Source organism: Microtus pennsylvanicus, chromosome 4, assembly GCF_037038515.1.
Source record: "Microtus pennsylvanicus isolate mMicPen1 chromosome 4, mMicPen1.hap1, whole genome shotgun sequence".
Taxonomy (NCBI): domain Eukaryota; kingdom Metazoa; phylum Chordata; class Mammalia; order Rodentia; family Cricetidae; genus Microtus; species Microtus pennsylvanicus.
This window is the reverse complement of record NC_134582.1, coordinates 128,232,718-128,252,169: the sequence shown is the minus strand read 5'-3', so window position 1 is coordinate 128,252,169 and position 19,452 is coordinate 128,232,718. Positions and strand designations below refer to the sequence as shown.

The window sequence follows — 19,452 nt, the reverse complement described above, 5'->3', positions numbered from 1 at the left end:
AAAAAATAAAAGCCATTTACCTAATAGAGGAGATGGGAAGTGAGCCAAGGACATAGGAAGAATTCTGTTTTTGTTACAGCACTCAAGGTTGTGAGTACTAGTCAAGTGCTTGCCTGAACTGCACCTCAGCCCTTGAACAGTGTTGATGCAGATGAGAGGGTTACAGGTCCAGCATGCTCTGATAGTTCACTGTGGAAATGTGGGCTAAGCAGACAGTGGCGTGGTGGTCGTTCCAGTGGAGAACACTAATCACAGAAGAGCAGTGTTAGAGCATTTCTGTGTCTTCACATACTCGATAAATAAGATTCCCAGTACTCGGGTGTAGCTCAGGGTGCTGAGCATCTGTGAGGCCCTGGGTTTGATCACTAGCATTCTGCACACATATCACACATACCCCAGTCCCAGAAGATGACTAAGAAAACAAATATTTAGAAATAAAGATGAATCACATTTTCCTTTTCTCTTTCTCACCTGTGTTCCTATGGCTAGCCTGAAAAATGGAATAAAATTAAGCTAGTGGTCACCCAAGAAGATGTAGAATTGGCATACCAAGAAGCGATGATGAACATGGCACGACTCAACAGGACAGGTAAGGTTTAGTTGCCTACATCCAGTCTTAACTCACAGTGGTCTTTTTTCCAGCTCTTCAGTCATACGAAAAGTAAGGAAACCTAGGCTGGAGGAGAGAATGGCTGGTGACTAAACATCTTCTCTTGGTGCCTGCTTTGGTTCTGTAGATTACTACTGGGAATCTATAGGCAGGTGGTATTTATTTATTTATTTTTTAAGCTGAAAACAATGTTTAATGCTTGCAGGAAACACAAGTTGAGGTGAGAAAAACATTAGACAACATGGCCTTTCACCAAAAATAAAATTTTAAAAAAGACACGGGAAAAGCCTGTTTTGGATAGGCAGGTGGTATTTGATTTATAGTTTCATTTATGACAGCTCCCTAATACTTGACAACTTTTTAATGTGAAAGTAACATCACATTGAACTCTGTTGTAAGTCGAGGAGAGCCTGTACACAGCAGTACGAAAGTGTTAGATGTAACTGTTAGATAATTTCTCACTATATGTCCACATGTGCCTTCCTCCTCTTTCAAGCCAGTTGTCAGGGTATAAGAATTCCAGTAGGGCCGGGCGCACCTTTAATCCCAGCACTCAGTAGGCAGAAGGAAGATGACTATTTTGAGTTTGAGGCCAGCCTGGTCTACAGAATGAGTTCCAGGACAGCCAGGCCTACACACAGAAACCCTGTCTCCGAAAAACAAACAAAAAACACCACCAACAAAACAGTAGGTAGGCTGGAGAGGGGGCTCAGTGGGTTAAAGGAGTCAGCTGCTCTTGCAGAAGATCAGAGTTCAGTTGCTACTCTATTGGGTGATTGACCTCTAAGAACACTTCTTATCATGTGCACATACACGTAGTTATTTTTTAATTTAAAACTGCAGAAGAAACAGTTTACCCTTTCAGTTGTGAAATGAACTCTTAGTTTTTCTGTGGCTGTTTCAAAATAAATACCATGACCAAGGCAACAACTTACAGAAGTAAGGGTATTAGAGGCTTTAGTTTCAGAGGGTGAGTCTATTTCATATAATGACAGGGAGCATGGTGCTACAGCAGTAGCTGAACGCTTATGTCTTTTATCCACAAGCAGGAGGCAGTGAGCCAGAGCTAACTGGGAATGGCTTAGACTTTTGAAACCTCAAAGCCTGGCCCCAGTGACACACTTCCTTCAACAGGGTCACACTTTCTAATCCTTCCCAAACAGTTCCATCTGCTGGTGACCAAATATTCAAATATATGAGCCTATGGTGGCCATTACTCATTCCAATCACTTCACAAAATTTAGTGCATGACCTTAAACTAGTTAAGAGATAGTGGCTTGTTTTACTTGAATGGAGGATTTTTTTTTTGCAATCACATAAAATATGATAAACCAGGATGCCGTACAAATGTCAAATGTTACTTTTCTTTCATATATATTTACATATTTAAATAGGTGGCTGCTTGCAAGTGTGCATGTTTGTGTAGAGGCCAGAGATCAACTTTAAGTGCCCTTCACCTTTTTGAGGCAGGGTCTCACTGACCTGAGCTCACCCATTAGGCTAGGCTGGCTATGCAACAAACCCTATGTATCCACCTGTCTCCATCTCCCCAGCATATGGCACCAAGCACAGGGTTTTCACTTGGATTCTGGGGCTTGAGTTTGTACTTCACTGACTGCTTTCTTCCTGGCCCTGGCTATTGCTTTAGTTGTAGTAAAATAGCTGCTTTGGCCATAGACAAAGCCTGTAAATAAGGGGTATAGTAAAATTACCCTGGCTGAACAGATTTTGCCTCCAGGCTTCAAAATATGCCAAGGAAAGACTTATTTTTCTTTTTAAAGATTTTATTCATTATTTATAGCGTTATTTCTGCATGCCAGAAGACGGCACCAGCTCTCATTATAGATGGTTGTTAGTTACTTTGTGATTGTTGGGAATTGAACTCAGGGCCTCCGGAAGAACAGTCAGCACTCTTCTAAGCCATCTCTCCAGCCCTAGGAAAGACTATTCTAAAGCTAATCGTTCATTACAAGAAGGACAAGGCATTTGAAAACTGAGTTCAGATGTACTCAGTTTGTCATTTGTGTGATTAACTGATAATCCAAACTTTCCCATTTCAGGTGTTTGTATTTAGACTTACTGGCCAGGTAACATAAAGATGTTCCATCTGCTCATCATGAGCCCTTTTGAAACTGGATCGGAGTTTGTATGTGTGTGTATGCATGTATATACACACACATATGTATATATACATATAGCCAGGGCATTATATGGCAGCAGATCTCTTGATCAGATTTCCACGCTTCTAATTTAGTGTTTCCATTAGTGATATACAGTGTACACTGTTGGACATCCTCCATGTTCCCCCACACACTTGGATCTAATTACAACCAGGATTCTAAGCAAATTACTTGTTACATTGCAGTTGTGATAATAGCCATGAGAGTTTAGCTGGTTTTGGTTGTTTTTTGTGGTAAGAGTCAATCATCACTGGGGAATGATAGCATCCCAAAGACACAATGAACTATCAATTGTCCCGATTTTTTTTTCTTTTTTGAGACAAAGTATCAAGTATCACTATGTAGCCTTGACTAACCTCTAACTCCCAGAGATCAGCCTTCCTCTATCTCCTCAGTGCTGGGATTAAAGGTGTGCTCACTATGCCCCTCCTTCCTCAGATTCTTTTAACAATGTATCTCCAGAGATATAACTTAAGTGTCAGGGAAGGAGCACCTTTTTTTAAACTTCAAATTAATTAAGTGTTCAGTGTGAAATGAATCACTCATTTGCTTATGATTTTTTATTTTTGTTTTGTTTTTTTGAGACAATCTCATGTAACCTCAACTGGCTTCCACCAACCTTAACTTTTAATCCTCCTGCCTCTGTCTCCTGAGTGCTGAAATAACAGGTGTGTATCCCCATACCAAGTTTTATGCAGTGCTAGGAATCAAAGCCTATTTTATGCAGCCTGACTTTATGGGGGCAGTTTCTAGCTTGTGCCAAATGACTGACATATACAAGGCAATCCTTGACACAGTTTAAGTTTTTTTTTTTTATTTTTTTAGTGTGTCTTTATGTATCTGTATGGATGAACACATTTGTGCAGGTGCCCTTGAAGGCCAGAAGAGGGCATTAGCTCCCCTAGCGCTGGAGTTACAAGAGTTTGTGCACCTCCTGCCATAGGTGCTGGGAACTATCCTTGAGTTCTGGGAGAGCAGTAATCACTCTTACATGCTGAGCTGTTGCTCCAGCCCTACTTTAATCACCTTACACTGTTTTATTGGTGTTCACACCAGTTAAATATTTTTAAAATTATTATTTTCTAATATAAATAGAATTATTAATCTTAATTAATTAGTAATTATATTATTATAATTAAGCAGAGACACTTCTCATGGCTCCTTTAAAACCCCTAAGCATTGTTTTTAGTTTTTATGCACTGCCGCCCCCCCACCTCCTTACCTGTATGAATATGGGTATGTGGGTGCCGTAGGACTATATGAAAGGCAGAGGACAATGTTGGTTGGTCCTCACCTTCCAGCTTGTTTGAGGCAGATCTCATTTGCTGCTGCATATGCCAGATATATGAACTTCTGAGAAATTCCCATCCCTGCCTCCCAGAGGAATGCTAGAAATGGAGATGCTCCATTGGCCTTATGCTGGTTCTGGGGATCTGAATTCAGGGCCTCACGCTTGCATGGCAAGTGCTTTACCCACTGAACCATTCCTCCAGCTACTGTCTTACAGTATTTGCTGTGTAGAAATTTGCTGCATTTGGCAGCCAGCAGATGGGCTTCTCAACAAATGGTGCTGGAACAAATGGACGTCACACGCAAATCCAAAAGCAGGCTAGGCATGGACCTTTATCTCTCGTGAAATTTAACTCAGCTTAAAGCAAGAATGCCCAGATCTTCCACAAATATATTTTCCCAAGCCTACTACTCAGGAGGCTAAGGGAAGGGGGTCATAGGTCAAGGCCTGCCTGATAAAAAAGTTTATTGCCAACCCAAGCAAAGTGGTGAGACCCTGTCTCAAAAATCCAGAAGGGGGAGGGAGAAGATGGAATTATATGCCTCCAATAGAGATCCTTTTTGGTTTTGTTGTTTGTTTGACTTTTCAATTATAATTATATATATATATAACCACACACACACATATAGTGTGTGTGTGTGTGTGTGTGTGTGTGTGTGTGTGTGTGTGTGGTTTTTTTTTTTTGTTTTTGGTGTTTTTTTTTTGAGACGGGTTCTCTGTGTAGCCCTAGCTGTCCTGGAACTGGAACTCACTCAGTAAACCAGGCTGGCTTTGAACTCAAAGAGATCCACCTGCCTCTGCTTCCTGAGTATTCTGATTAAAGGCTTAAGCTACTACCACCACCTGGCCAATATATTTTGATCATGTTCTTTCCCCTCCCTAGAAAAATTTTAAAAACTAATAGAAATCAGTAGAGAAATAACCAACGCCTAAGTTGTAGCCTCTTGTCTCTCTGATCCTTGTTTGGAGTGTGTTCGCTGTCTTTAACCTTGGTGTCTTTGCTTTGGGAGATCCCACCTGTTGTCCTGCTGCAATAAATCTCTCGCTGGTGCAGGCTGTTTTAGGAGTACTGTTACAATTCTGCAGAATATTTGATTTGGCCCTTCACTTATGAGGGAAACAGTTTGCCGTGTAAAGGGAAAGAGAAAACCTTCCAATCATGACGGTTCTGATACCTGATTGATATTGAGTCCCCCACAGCACTACTAAAGGACTACTTGAATAGCACTCGAGTTGGAATTGCGTGTAACTTGAAAGGTCTAGTTAAACTAGCGGTTGCATGTGATTTCATGTTTATGTATCACAATGCTTCGGAATGGACTGGTATTGAAGTGAAAATGTAAGGGTCGTTATGGAATGTGTCTGTTATATTTTCCTTATGCGCTGCATTTGTTTAGAGCATAAATTATCTTTTTATAAAAAACTTGTTCTAAGTGATAAGGCTGAATGAATACTGTAATTGAAAATATCTTTTAAGTCTTTGTCATGTTTTCCTTCTTAAAAAAACTATAAAAACAGCCATTGCAAATTATGTCATTTCTGATTACCCAGAACTTGTTATTATTAAGTCAATTTTAGACTTTCTTAAAAACATCAGCAAAAAAAGTACAGAAGAAAATTATACATAGTTATAGTTGTCCACCCCAAAACAGCTTCAGTTTGCATTTTTAAGTATTCCCCGATGACTTTTAACTATTTCCCTTCAGCTTACTGTTGTTGCGTTAAACTAGTGGTCATTACAAGCGCAGATGTATTTGGTGGCTGCCCTTACTCCTTTAGTATTTCTTTTTTTTTTTTAAATATTTATTTATTATGTATACAATATTCTGTTTGCGTGTATGTCTCCAGGCCAGAAGAGGGCACCAGACCTCATTACAGATGGTTGTGAGCCACCATGTGGTTGCTGGGAATTGAACTCAGAACCTTTGGAAGAGCAGGCGATGCTCTTAACCACTGAGCCATCTCTCCAGCCCCCTCCTTTAGTATTTCTAAGTTATTATCCATGTCATTATATACACTAGAACAGAGAATTTTGAATGACCAAATCATGTTCTATTACAAAGATAGTCTACTTTTTAAAAATCCATTTTAAAATGAAACTTCTTGTGATTTTTACTAAAAAAAAAAAAACGCTGTACGATTGTAGTCGGAGCCAAGCGAGCAAAGGGGAGTGGGCTTTTTGGCAGATGGTGCTGGAACAAGTGCACATCCATATGCAGAACCAAAAGATTGTTGTCTTTCACAAAAAGTAACTCAAAATAGCTATAGATCTAAATATGCCAAAGAACTGTAGCCCTCCAAGAGCGTGACACAGAAGAACATTTAGGTGATAGTAGGCTTGAAGGTGACTTTTCAGATGCAACAGTTAGATGAGAAGTTTTGTACTCCTTAAAGGAGAATGATGGGTGTTTAAAAATCAGAAAGCAAGATGGATGGCACCTGAGGAACAACACCTGCAGTTGCTTCTGGTCCCCACATGTACACGTACACCACATGCGTGTACACAGAGAATGAAAAGGCAAGGCACATGGGAGAAAGTCTTTACAAAACACATTGCTGATAGTGGTCTTATGGCCAAAATTCATGGGAAAAAAATCTTAAAACTCAAATATACAAAAACAACAAAATGGAAAGATCTGAACTGACAGCTAATCAGGAGAGTTGTACTAGCCATAAGACATCCAGAGATGCTCAGGTCCTAAGTCCTGGAGGGAGAGTTACGTTGTAAAACAGCGAGTGCTCCTCACATCTCTCAGACGCTAACCAGAACAGGAAGCAGCAGGAACTCTTGCTGTTGGGAGTCAAAATGCGCATCCACTATCCAGCAGAGTTGGAATTAATGTTACTGCTAACCATGTGATCTAACTGTGGTGTGCCTGACTGTTTATCCCAGAGGAATTGTCAAACAGAAATGTGGATGCCCTATTTATAGTGCCTTTGTCCTTAACTACCAAGCTTAGAAACAGCCAAGATAACTAGTCAGTGGATGAACAGATAAAATGGCATGTCCAGGTAATGAGGTATTACTGAACAGTTTGGGCTACCAATCAGTGAAAGAGCCTGGGAAAGCCTGCTGTATACTTCTAAATGAAAGAAGCCAGTCTGAAAAGATCATGACCTTCCTGAAAAGGCAAACCATGGAGACAGTAAAGAGATGAGTCCTCATTTAAACCTTGGGTCGTAGTTGACGGTAAAATACGAGTTTGACTCATCAGATGCACTAATGCAAAGTGTCCCCATAGGCCATGTGGGAATCCTGAATGACATTTTGTTCAGTTTTTGTTTAAACATGCTCAGTTGCTTCTTTTTTCCTAATGCTGTTCTGAATAAGCAAACCTTTAGGCCTGGTATGGCACATGCCTGTAATCCCAACACTTGGAAGGTGAGGCCAGCCTATATCACATACTGACCTTGTCACAAAGAAAGCTCCCTAGTAAGAATGCTTATGTCAGACATTCTTTAAACATGTTAGTAGGTTGTGGGTTGTTTTGACAGGTTTCCTTACAGCTCTTTGATGACTAGGGATGTTGGCTGATGGAACTGCTCCTAGGTTCCATGTGGCTGAGTGGTTTACGGTGCAGGAAGAACTCAGCCTCCAGCGTTTGACCCTGGTCTTTGTTGACTTTCTGTATGCTGTGTGCCATCTCCGTAAGGATACTGAGTGGGGAAAGATGAATTTTTCTTACTCACTCCTCTGCTTCTCTCAGCTGCAGGCCTTATGCACACATTCAATGCTCATGCAGCCACTGACATCACAGGCTTCGGGATTCTGGGCCATGCACAGAACCTGGCCAAGCAACAGAGGAATGAAGTGTCGTTTGTGATTCACAACCTTCCAGTGCTGGCCAAAATGGCAGCTGTGAGCAAAGCCTGCGGGAACATGTTCGGCCTCATGCACGGGACCTGCCCGGAGACGTCAGGTACAGGCTCCTGTTCCCTACTCAAGCTAGGAAAGCCTGGGACACCTGTGAGTCCCCACTTTGTATGAAGTCAGGCATGACAGCCACACCTCTCCCTGTTGTGGGTTTGCAGTGCCCTCCAGTGTGACTGAGATGCTGTAAGTGTGTTCCCTTTTTGATACATGATTGGTGTGGAAAATGAGCTCAGGAAAGATAGGTCATATCTGATTCACTGAAAACTTACTCCTTGAACTCTAACACCCATAAATAAATTTAAGCAGTCTACTTTTTTTTCTTCTTGAAAAGCATTTTAACTTGATGTCTTAGAAGAACATTACGGTGTTGCCTATTACTTGGAAAGCAGAGTCAGGGTGGTTACAAGTCTGAGGCGAATCTATACAACATAGCAAAGCCCTGTCTGTGTCCAAAAACGTAGCCAGGTGTGTCTTGCACATGATTGTAATCTTTGTGCTCAGGGGACAGAGGCAGGAGGATAACCAGCCCAAGCTGTGAACTGAGATCAAGTTTTAAACATACACAGTTGAAGAGTGGAATAGTATGGGGCTGGAGAGATGGCCCAAAAACCAACAGCATGTATTGCTCTTGCAGAGAGAGTTTCCAGTACTCACATCTGGCAGCTCACAACTGTGTAATTCCAGCTCTGGGGGATCTAATGGACACCCTCACTCATGAGCATAGGCATGATTAAAAATAATATCTCTTAAAAAGTGTGGCATAGTGTATGTACTGTGCTCCAGGGTGTATGCATGTACCGTGCTTCAGTGTGCGGACTGTCTTCAGGGTGTGCGGACTGTCTTCAGGGTGTGCGGACTGCCCTTCAGGGTGTGTGGACTATCCTTCCGGGTGTATATACCACTTGAGAGTGTTATTTCCTTTTTGCCCTAAGTTTCTCTTTCTTTACCCTCTAGTTTTCTTTACCTCCTTTTTTTTTTCTTCAGTTTTTCTCATTTCCATTTCATTTTCTCTATAACTACTTTTACACATGTTCCTAGACCCAACTCCCAGGAAACTGACCAACAGGGGCCTGAGTCTGTAACAGACTCTGGTATCAGGCCAGGGGTGGAGATCATGGAGCCATCTACCAGAATTTGACATTCTCAGCTTGCTGCTCAAAACAGTGTTTCTAGAAGTAGTTAGAACCCCTTTAGCCGCTCTCTGGCTGGAGCAGTTTCTGCCACCTTATGGGCACTAAGTGAGTATTGTGTGAGTTAGTGGCCACAATCATTGAATTTGGTTCCTCGTTTTCTGAAAGTTTTTCCCTGGACACTTAAAAACTCAAAACTTTCCGGCCTGGCTGTTAGAAACAGGAAGGAAAATTGGTATCTTTGTGTTTTGCAGAAAGTTAAGAGTCAAGACTAGCGCCTTCCAGGAAAGACTTTCTCATGAATTTTAGGTTTAAAAGCACTGTTCCCAGTAAGATGAGGAGTCCATGCCGGGTAAAGGACCCCTTGTTGTTTATCTCCTAGTGTGGAGTAGGTCACTGCCCTGTGTGCTTCTGGCCCCGCACGTACACCTTTCCTTTTGCTTGTGTTTCCATGCTGTGGAGTAGAGGGTTGCTGTCTGTGATCAGATAGGTCATTTTCAGTTTGATGTTAGTGTTTGAATGTGGTAGGAGTTTACCAACAGATCACTTCCCTTATCTGCAGAGTGGAGCATGTTCTCAGTGTAAGTCAGCTCTGGTGGAAACACAGAGAGCCTTCCCCTTCCCAGCGCCGTACAGATAGTAACCTCTGCTCTTTCTTTGCCAGGAGGCCTGCTCATCTGTTTACCACGTGAGCAAGCAGCTCGGTTCTGTGCAGAAATAAAGTCCCCCAAATATGGCGAAGGCCACCAAGCATGGATTATTGGGATTGTAGAGAAGGGCAACCGCACAGCCAGAATCATCGACAAACCTCGGATTATCGAAGTCGCACCTCAAATAGCCACGCAAAACGTGAATCCCACACCTGGTGCCACCTCCTAATCTAGACAGAGATAGCTATTGGATTTTGTTTTTAAATAGATCTATTTCCTTTATCATCACTTTGATTAAAGACTCGATAAGAACAACAAAAATCTCATTGTGTCTACACATCTGGTGACCCTAGGTCGGTTTGTGAGTGGATGCAATTAATAAAAAGAAATCCATGGCCTTCTTTTCCTATTACATTAACTGAAGATGCACCCAACCTCGAGGCAGCTTCTGAGTTGAGAATGATATTGTTATCCAATACTGTTGATTCATTTTGAATCTTTAGATGCGTATCTCTTGCCGCATAGGCGCTTTCTAAAGGTGCTTCCCACCCCAGACATTACTGAGAGCAGTGTCACCTGGCAGTCTGTGTCTTCTCATGTCTATAAATTGTCTCAGTTGACATTCTAGAAAGGCAGAATTGGTAAGTGACGTGGTGGCCTCCCAGTCGTCAGAGGGTTGCATGAGTCCTTTGAGTCTTTGGTTTGTAAAGAGCTGAGTCTAACAACTCGAGGGCATTTCTTCTACCCAGGACATTCTCCAGTCGCTCACTCAGACTCAGTTTGGTAAGGTTTACTCTGCATGGAAAGCACTTAGAATTAAAAAAAGAATTTTTTTTTTAAAAGCTTTCCTGATACTTGCAGTAATACCATTAATGGTTCTTTACCAATAGGAAAAAGGATACTTTTTGCAATGTAATTAGATGTTCTATAGTGTGACAAGGAATTGCCTTCTGATAGGGGATTCATGTATAATACTCATTTATAATTCAATATCTAATTTACTTCGCAAATAATTTTTAAATATAATCAATAATGACTGTTCTGTGGATGGTAGCATTTAATACATTTTATATTTTGTATAGTGATTTCAGGCCTCTTGTTTAAAATCAGCAGCTCTTTAGCCTAATTCTTAGCATCATTTTGTCTCTGCGCCCATACTTTTTTGTGCACGCATTTTGTGATCTGTCTAAAACCTGCATTGCCAACATTGCAGCTCAAATTTAAAAGTTGTTATTCAAATAAATATTTAATTTTTTTAATTGCTCTTGTATAATCAGATGCCCTTTTTAGTATTATTTTAGAAGCATTTGGGAGGGTTTTGCCTAAAGTACAATTTATTGGGGAAAACTAGATTTTAGTTTTATAAAACTTTTAAGTCTTTCATGGGACCTATATTTTCTTGAATTAAATTTTGTAGTTCTAGAACAAATAGGCAGTCTACAAAGGTGTTATCTGTGTTTCTTAAAAACAACAGGGGCTTCCTCACTTTTTAACCTATGAAACAGCTGGGGTTCCCATCGTTAAGCACAAGGGCACTGGGTCCTCACGCTCCTGTCTCCAGTAGAGAAAAGCACCACTTCTCCAGTTCACAGTGCTTCCTGCTAACGGGCCCAAAGCTGCACTTTGTAAACTCCCACCCCCACTCCTCAGCACAGAAAACCAGGAACCTGCCACTGGGCAAATGGAATTCCCTGAAAGGAAGCGAGCGGCTGCAGCGTGGCTATCTCCTTCAGGAGCCGCAGGACCTCCTGTTTCCACCTGGAGCTGGAACTGGAGCCACCAGAGTGTGGCCCCGAGCAGAGGAAGCTGTCACAGAAGGACATAATTGGACACTATATAGGAATTGATACGATGTTTGTCCTCGAAAGTACACACCAGTGGTCTGCAAAATAAAATGTGTTGGAATCCTGAGTGCAGAAAATACACTGTCGGGTTTGGTTCTGTTTTGTTTTTAAGTAGGTGAAATCGGAGCTGATCCTATCTGTTCCGGAAGCTGGCACTTGTCTTGGTGGCAAGCCTGTTGAGAGGAAGCTAGATGGTTAATACCCTGAGCAAATCGTCTTTGAAGATTCATTTGGAAAAGAAATGCCAGGGACTTGAGGTCCATGGATTTACGATCCAGAGCTCTTGTTTTCAGAGTGCTCATAAACCTGTGTTGGAATCGCCCGGGCATTTGTCGAGAGACATTCCTGCCTTTACCCCAGACCCAGAGTCAGTGTTTCTTGCTGCGAAGCCAGGTAATCTCTCTTTAAAGCGAACCCCTTAGGGCTTTGTACATTAAAGCTTGAGGACCACTGATCTCAAAAGGGGTGTGGGGTCCCTAGTCTTAGCCATTCTGTTTATTTCGTGTGTGTGCGTGTGTGTAGTTCCGTTCCTTGGCTCAAGTGTCTGTCATAGGGCTCAGTCTCTGTGGAACTTGTAAGTTTATCCCACAGTCACTATTATCTGATTTCTGGACCAGACTAAGACTGCCCTGGGCAGTGTTCATCTTGGAAATCCGTACAAGTTCTGTGATGGAGTTGAGTAGGACGAACAGCATTGCTAACTATACCTGGAGAAGCTGGGCCCACCAGAGCCAATTCCCCTCATGTTGAGAGATTTTACAAAGGAATGTCAAAAGTTAAGCTGGTTATTTCCTCAGACTGGGTTGAAACCAATTGTTTCTAAGGAAAAAATTGGATAATAACATACTTGTTCTTTTTGGTTCCGTATTTTGAAATATCTTACTTAGTCTTAGAAATTCTGCATGATTTATCCTTTTTTTTAAATTTATTTATTTATTATTATACAATATTCTGTCTGTGTGTATAATTGCAGGCCAGAAGAGGGCACCAGACCTCATTACAGATGGTTGTGAGCCACCATGTGGTTGCCAGGAATTGAACTCAGGACCTCTGAAAGAGCAGGCAATGCTCTTAACCTCTGAGCCATCTCTCCAGCCCCCGGCATGATTTATAACAAATAAGTGGAAGTATTTTGATTGTTCTGATTATATAAGTACATGAGTGTCACACTTGCAGTCTGAATTCAGCATCGCCCTTAAAAGTCTGGCGCTGCTAAGATGACTCACTGGGTACAAGGTGCTTGCCTCACAGTCCTGATGATATGAGTTCCATCCCCAGAGCCCATGTGGAAGGCAAGCTGACCTCCACATGCACACATGGCATGTGCTCACACTTGATACATTCTAAAGTATTTTAGACGGCTGAGTTCTAGGTCTCTGTCTTACTCTGTAGATACAGAAACAGTAGCTACACACCTTTATTTTCAGAGGTGATTAGCACATAGATGCTCGAAAGACTGGTGGTAAATCTGCACGTGCACAAACCCCATTTGAGCTGCTCACTTCCACATCTGATCAGCCAGTCGTGGCAATCTCTGTCCCTTTCTCATTGGGAACCCACAATCATGAAACACCAGGGGCCACAGTGAGACTCCAGAATCCTCTCAGTGGCGCACAAGCATTGCTTTGCCTTTGATTACATCCTGTCATGAATGAGCAGTAGTGGGGGGCTATCAGTTAAGCTGGGCAGCACTTCTGGGCATCTAGGCATGGTCAAGAACCACCGAAGCCAAGCTGGCTGTACGTGGGTATGATTGTGGTTTGCTCAGTGAGTAGGGGCACACAGGTCTTGACTCCTCTCTAAGGTTTCCTGTACTTGACAGTCCTCAGATGTCAACACGGCTTATGTTGATTGTCCCTGCTGGGTCATGTCGCCCTTAAAGGGAGTTTGATGCCCAGGAGAAAGGCAATTAATGAAGCCCATCAAACTCAGTGCAACTGGGCCTGCTAACACAGGACTAATCCCGTATACTCAGGCTGACACCTCAAGTTCACAGTCAGCCTGGGCAACCTAACGAGGCCCTGCCAAGAAAAAAAAAGCTTGGGAGTGTAGTTCAGTGGTAGAGTACTTGTCTGGTATGCACAGGCCCCAGGTTTAGTCCACAGTACTAGCAAAAACCAAACTTCCATGAAAGAAAACAAAAATAAAAAAATTCACTATGGTTCCTGTAATCGTGATGTGATTATGGAAAAGGCTGACGTAGCTTCCATTATTGTGTTTCAGGAATAAAATGGCGTGTACATGGAAATAGATAGGATGTAATGTTTATCATCCAGGTGCGTTTTGCATAGTTTTAAAGTCAAATTATATAAAATTTGATGTCTAGGATATATTCTTGGGTTTGGGTTCATCTTGAGAAATAAAACTACAATCATTTGAACCTTTATGTTTCTGTTTACTAAATGCTAGTTTCTGTTTGTCATACAGTCAGCAATATAAAAATTCAGGATGGAAATTTCTCAGATGTTAGGTTAATACAGCTTTCGGGGCACTTGAGACGGTTGTGAAATTCGTTGTCCCTCATCCATCTGCAGCTCCCAGGAGCGATGTGTGAAGCGGTGAGACAAGCTGAAGCTTCAGTGGAGACACCAAGGAACACTGCAAGCAGGGAGTAGAGCCAACCTGGGAAAGGGTGCACGGGCTACCGCCAGCAAGGCTGTAGGGTTGGGGCTGCTCAAGCCTTTTGGAGCATCCGTCATAACTGCACACGCTCCAGCGATGGACCACAGCTACTGGGTGTAATGCTTGTCTGCTTAAGTTTGGTCTGGACTTGGTCTGACCATTCCTTGCTATTTTCTTAGTCCTTTTAGAGTGGACATACACATAATTAAAAATCATCTAATATTTAAAAATAATTTTCTAAGATTTTTTTTTAAAAAGTAGTACTTAGTCTCCCGAGAGCAGAATGCTAAGTGACGTTTAGCCAAAGTATTTATTGAATGTGGTTGGTGGCCAGGCACTCTGCAGCTCCCTCTGGCCTGCTAGCAGCTGGAAACCAGGTGTTCAAACACGCGAGCCTCTGGGGGACACTGCACATTTCAACCACAAGCTCCACCGCATCGGCATTTCAGCTGTGGAACTCACTGCTGCTGCACTGTCTGCAGTTTCATGCAGAAGTACTGCATGCAAGTCCAGACTTGTATCTGGAAGTCTAATTCCGTGACTCCTAGCTAACTGGAACCAAGACCCAGATGACAACGTGACACGGTGGCTGTATCAGGTGCCTACTGCTGGTCAAGGCAACACGGCCCCTCACACCTTCCAAACCTGTCTATCTGCTGATTGGCCTGCAGAGTTAAGTCCATCAGAGTCCATTCTCAACCAGCTCATACTTGGAGAGACCACACTTGAGTATAGAGCGCAGCTTAAGGAAGCTGGTTTGCTAGAGACTGCCATATGAGATGATTCCTATAGGACCAAGCTACAGAGAGTATGTTTTCAACATAAGAAGATAACGTGTCCATTTCTGCTCCTACCCCCTTTCTTTAAGAGATTTATTTATTCATTTATTATGTATACAATATTCTGTATATTCTGTCTGTGTTATGCCTGCAGGCCAGAAGAGGGCACCAGACCTCATTACAGATGGTTGTGAGCCACCTTGTGGTTGCTGGGAATTGAACTCAGGACCTTTGGAAGAGCCATCTCTCCACCACCCCACCCCCACACACACCGCCCCTTCCTTTAGAGACGAGTTTTCACTGAGATGGAGGGTGGCCTTCTGAGCTGACTTCCCAGTGTTGGGATGTATTATTTCCTTTCCTTCTTTTTTTTGGTTTTAATTTGTCTCATTTTGTTGTTTTTCAAGACAGACTTTCTCTGCGTAGTCCTGGGACTCACTCTGTAGACCAGCCTCTGGTGCTGAGATTACAGGTGTGCATCCGTGTCCCCAGAATTTCTATCTAATGAACAATGCAAGTTCACGTGGCTAATGCCAAGAAGAACGTACACATGATGGGATGAAGGGAAGAGATTTTTCCAGTGACACTGGCCGGCCCTTTCTTCTTGTTTTGGCAGGCACCTTAGAAGTACAGGGGTTAGAGTTGGTAGCTCAGGAATATAGTGTTAGCCTAATATGCCTGAGGCCCTGGGTTTGATTGATCCCTGGCACCACCAAAAAAAAAAAAAAAAACAACAAAAAACAATCTAGTTAATTTGAGTCAAAGACACAAAATGTCGTGCCAGATTAAAGCCGGCCCTCGGATTCCAGCCTCCTGCTCTTGTACGCACCTTCCCTGCCTCTAGTTCTAGTATGAGAGCCCACTGCTCACGTGATCATTGTTCCGCTCTTCCTACTGCCCCTCGTACTTCCTAAACAAGTGTCCATACAGGACACTTGGTAACTGAGAAGTTCTGTGCCAGCTGACTGCGCTTCATTGCTTGCTCAGCAATTTGCCCTGGGTTTTTTGGTGTGTCTCAACCCAAATAATCCCATAAGTAACAATGTCATTTTTTCATCTTCCAGATTCATACAGACGTAGCTTTTAGTTTCTAGTTTAGGCCGAAAGATTAAAAATCTCCTTGAACTCCTGTCTTCTCATTCTTTAGACAAGGTTTTATCATAGCTGATGTCAGACTCAATTTGGAGAAGGTAAGTTTCTCTTTGTCCCTTAATGATTTATAGGATGCTTGTCTTCGGCCACGACATGCAGGAATGTCACTATCTGGCTTTTCTTAAATTGTTCCTAAAAGACTGGTTTTTATGGGACAGAAACTGAAGTGTGAGTGTGTGTATCATCCTGCCAACCCTTTGCTACAGAATACTGTAGCTCAGTAGCTGTCATTTAAGGGGTGGGTTGAGGCTGGAGAGAGATGGCTCTGTGGTGGTTAAGAACCTGTACCGCTCTTGTAGAGGACCTGAGTTCAGTTTCCAGCATCCCCTTTAGGTGGCTTGCAGCCGCCTGTAACTGGAGTTCTAGGGACTCTGACACCTGTGAGCACCAATTCTCTCACACAAGCCATCACATAGATACACACATGTATCAGAAAATAATAAAAAATAAAAATAATCTGTTTTAAAAGAAAAGATGGGAGGCCAGAGAGATTGTTCAGTGGTTAAGAGCACACTGGTTGTTCTAGGGGACCCGGGTTCAATTCCCAGCACCCACTTAGCAGTTCACAACTCTGTAATTCCAGTGCCAGAGGATCTGATACTTTCACAGCAATGCACATAAAATAAATTTAAGGGCAGTGGTGGCAAATGCCTTTAATTCCAGCACTCAGGAGGCAGAGACAGGTGAATCTCTGAGTTCGAGGACAGCCTAGTCTACAGAGCGAGTTCCAGGACTGCTCCAATGCTACAGAGAAACTGTCTTGAAAGACATTAGATGGATGGATGGATGGATAGATAGATAGATAGATAGATAGATAGATAGATAGATAGATAGAAAGAAAGAAAGAAAGAAAGAAAGAAAGAAAGAAGATAGAGTAAACTAAAGAAAAGATGGGAATGGGACAAAGGATGTGTCAGGGGTGTCAGGGTCACTTTGGGGAGATTTTTCATTGACTTTAGAGCCCATGCAGTAACCTAAATGCAAAGGCCCCAGGGTGTATGTGTTCCTTGTTTTTACATTGCTGGAACCAAATACTAGAGCAAAGTAACTTCAAGGTGAACAGATTCATTTTGGCTCCTGTGATTGCTTGGTCTCATGCACTTACGCAGAGTACTGTGGTGGTAGCAGCCTGTGGTGGAGGATGTTCTTCACTTCTTGGCAGACCGGAAGTAGATAGCAGGACAGGAAGGGAGCAGGGATAGTGACCTCCAAGGGCTCAGCCCCAGTGACCTTCCCCACAGCAAGGCACCACTATTTATTTCTCCTGTCTCACAATGTAGTGCCTTCTCTGGGTATGAAGCATTAAAACATGAGTCTGAACCTGGATATGATGGTGGCTATAATTTTGCATGCCTATAATCCCAGAATTTGGGAGGTAGAAACAGGAACATCAGGAGGTCAAGGTCATCTTCAGCTTCACAGTGAGTTCAAGACCAGCCTGAGCTACAAGATCTTGTCTCAGAAGGGGTGAAGGTAGAGAGATGGGTCAGTGGTTAAGAGCACTGGCTGCTCTTTCAGAGGACCCAGGTTCAAGTCCCAGCACCTACATGGCAGCTCGCAAGGCAAGTGTAACCTTGGTTTCCGAAGATCCCACACCCTTCTCTGGCCTCTGAATGTACAGAGCCTATGGTGTGCTGCTGTGGGATATTTGATCATTGCTGAGACCGCATTAATTAATAAAATCAACCTAGGACAAGAGGTGGAGTCAGCAACTAATCGACGGAGTAGCCATAGAGAGTAAGAGGGAGTCAGGAAAACGGATAGAGAGGCACAGGAAGTAGTGAGGAGGGACTTTGAGTCTAGCAACCTTTTTGTGGAAGAGAAGCTCTCTTTCTAAGACACCGGCTAAGGAGGAAGGTCAGCTAGTTACACCTCGGCCTCTGAGCTGGCAGGTTTTCACTCCAGCATCTGACTGCTGAGTCTTTATTAGTAAAATTATAAGATTAGGTTTAGTTTACAAGCAACATTGCACAGATGCATACACAGGCAAAACACTCATACATGTAAAAAGTATAAAAAATTGAATTAAAAAAACCAACCAAACAAAATACCACAAACCTGTGATATTTATCAAAGCTATACAGCTCACCCTAAGCTCCAGATCACTTCTGCAAAGACCCACTTTTCCAAAGCCGCTCAGCTTTGCCCTTTGCTGGGGTCTGTGAGGTGAACACACCTTGCAGGAGGGGTGGCATCTCTTGTAGAGCAAGGTTAGAGCTCAAGCCCAGCCTGGTCTACATAGAAATTTCTGAAGGAGAGAGACTGTTTCCCTTTGACGTGTTAGAAATCTCAGTGGTGAAGAAGGCTGTGGTGGTGCACGCCTTTGATCCCAGTACTTGGGAGGCAGAGGCAGATAGATCTGAGTTCTAGGCCAGCCTGGTCTGCAGAGTGAGGTCCAGGACAGCTAGGACTACACAGAGAAACCCTGTCTCAAAGAAAAAGAAAAAGGGAGAAGACTTCTCAGTGTCGGTGTGAAGTAGGCCTTCGGACATATACAGTCTGGCTCTGACCCCACTTTGCTGGTTTGAAAACAACCTTTATACTTGTTTTTACCAAATGCCTGGGAAGTGACATAGGCAACTTTTAAAATACACCTTTCAGATCTTATCAGTTTCTCCCAAATGTCTAAAGAGAACAACTTTTTAAATAGCTAAATTTAAGCAGCGAAAACCAGTAGAAACTGAAAACACCCCAGATCAAATTGTTCAAGAGTTGTGCACACCTAAGAGAATTTCATTTCACCACTCTGGGGATGCACTTGAGTGGGTGGAGCGCTTGCCCAGTGTGTGTGAGGTCTTGGGTTCGATTTCCAGCAGAAGAAGCTAGGTGTGCTGGGCATACCTCTAACCCCAGTGCTCAGGAGAGAGAGGCAGGAGGGTCAGCAGTTCAACATCAGCCTTGGCTGCAAGTGAGTTTGAGGCTAGCCTGGGCGGCCTACGTCCCTGTCTGAAAAGGAAAAAAGAAAAGAAAGATGCTCATTACATGAATAAGAAGCTGTCTGTAATCATCTCGAAATTGAAGAATTCTGAGAATAGATATGGATGCAGGCCAGGTGATCTGGTGGCAAGTATCCCTTCTGTTGTTCGTTTTTTTTGGAAACAGGGTCTGGTTATGTAGCTCAGGTTGGCCTGGAACCCCCTATGGTTAGGGAATTCACCCATCCTCAATAACTTCTGCTAACGGTGACACAAACTGCAGTTTAATTCCTTCTCCCTGCAGTTCCCACTTTACACCAGGTGAGGGCAGTAAGAACCCTAGTTCCCAAGTGAAAAAACACAGCCACTCCCACAAAAGTTTGTTTTCCAGGACGTGGGGTCAGG

General features: G+C 42.9%; 1 protein-coding gene across 3 annotated transcripts in view; it reads left to right on the top strand.

The window, feature by feature from the left end:
- The window catches only part of Sephs1 (selenophosphate synthetase 1), a 28,928-nt gene extending 14,969 nt beyond the window's left edge, over window positions 1–13,959 (top strand). For 2 of the 3 annotated variants that reach the window (XM_075970450.1, XM_075970451.1), the window contains exons 7-9: window positions 490–589; window positions 7,789–8,001; window positions 9,750–13,959. In XM_075970450.1, the coding sequence (XP_075826565.1) occupies window positions 490–589; window positions 7,789–8,001; window positions 9,750–9,964 (528 nt within the window). In that variant the 3' untranslated portion in view covers window positions 9,965–13,959. The remainder of the gene's footprint in view (window positions 1–489; window positions 590–7,788; window positions 8,002–9,749) is intronic. The other variant, XM_075970452.1, reaches the window with a different exon arrangement.
- The last annotated feature ends 5,493 nt before the right edge of the window (window positions 13,960–19,452 follow it).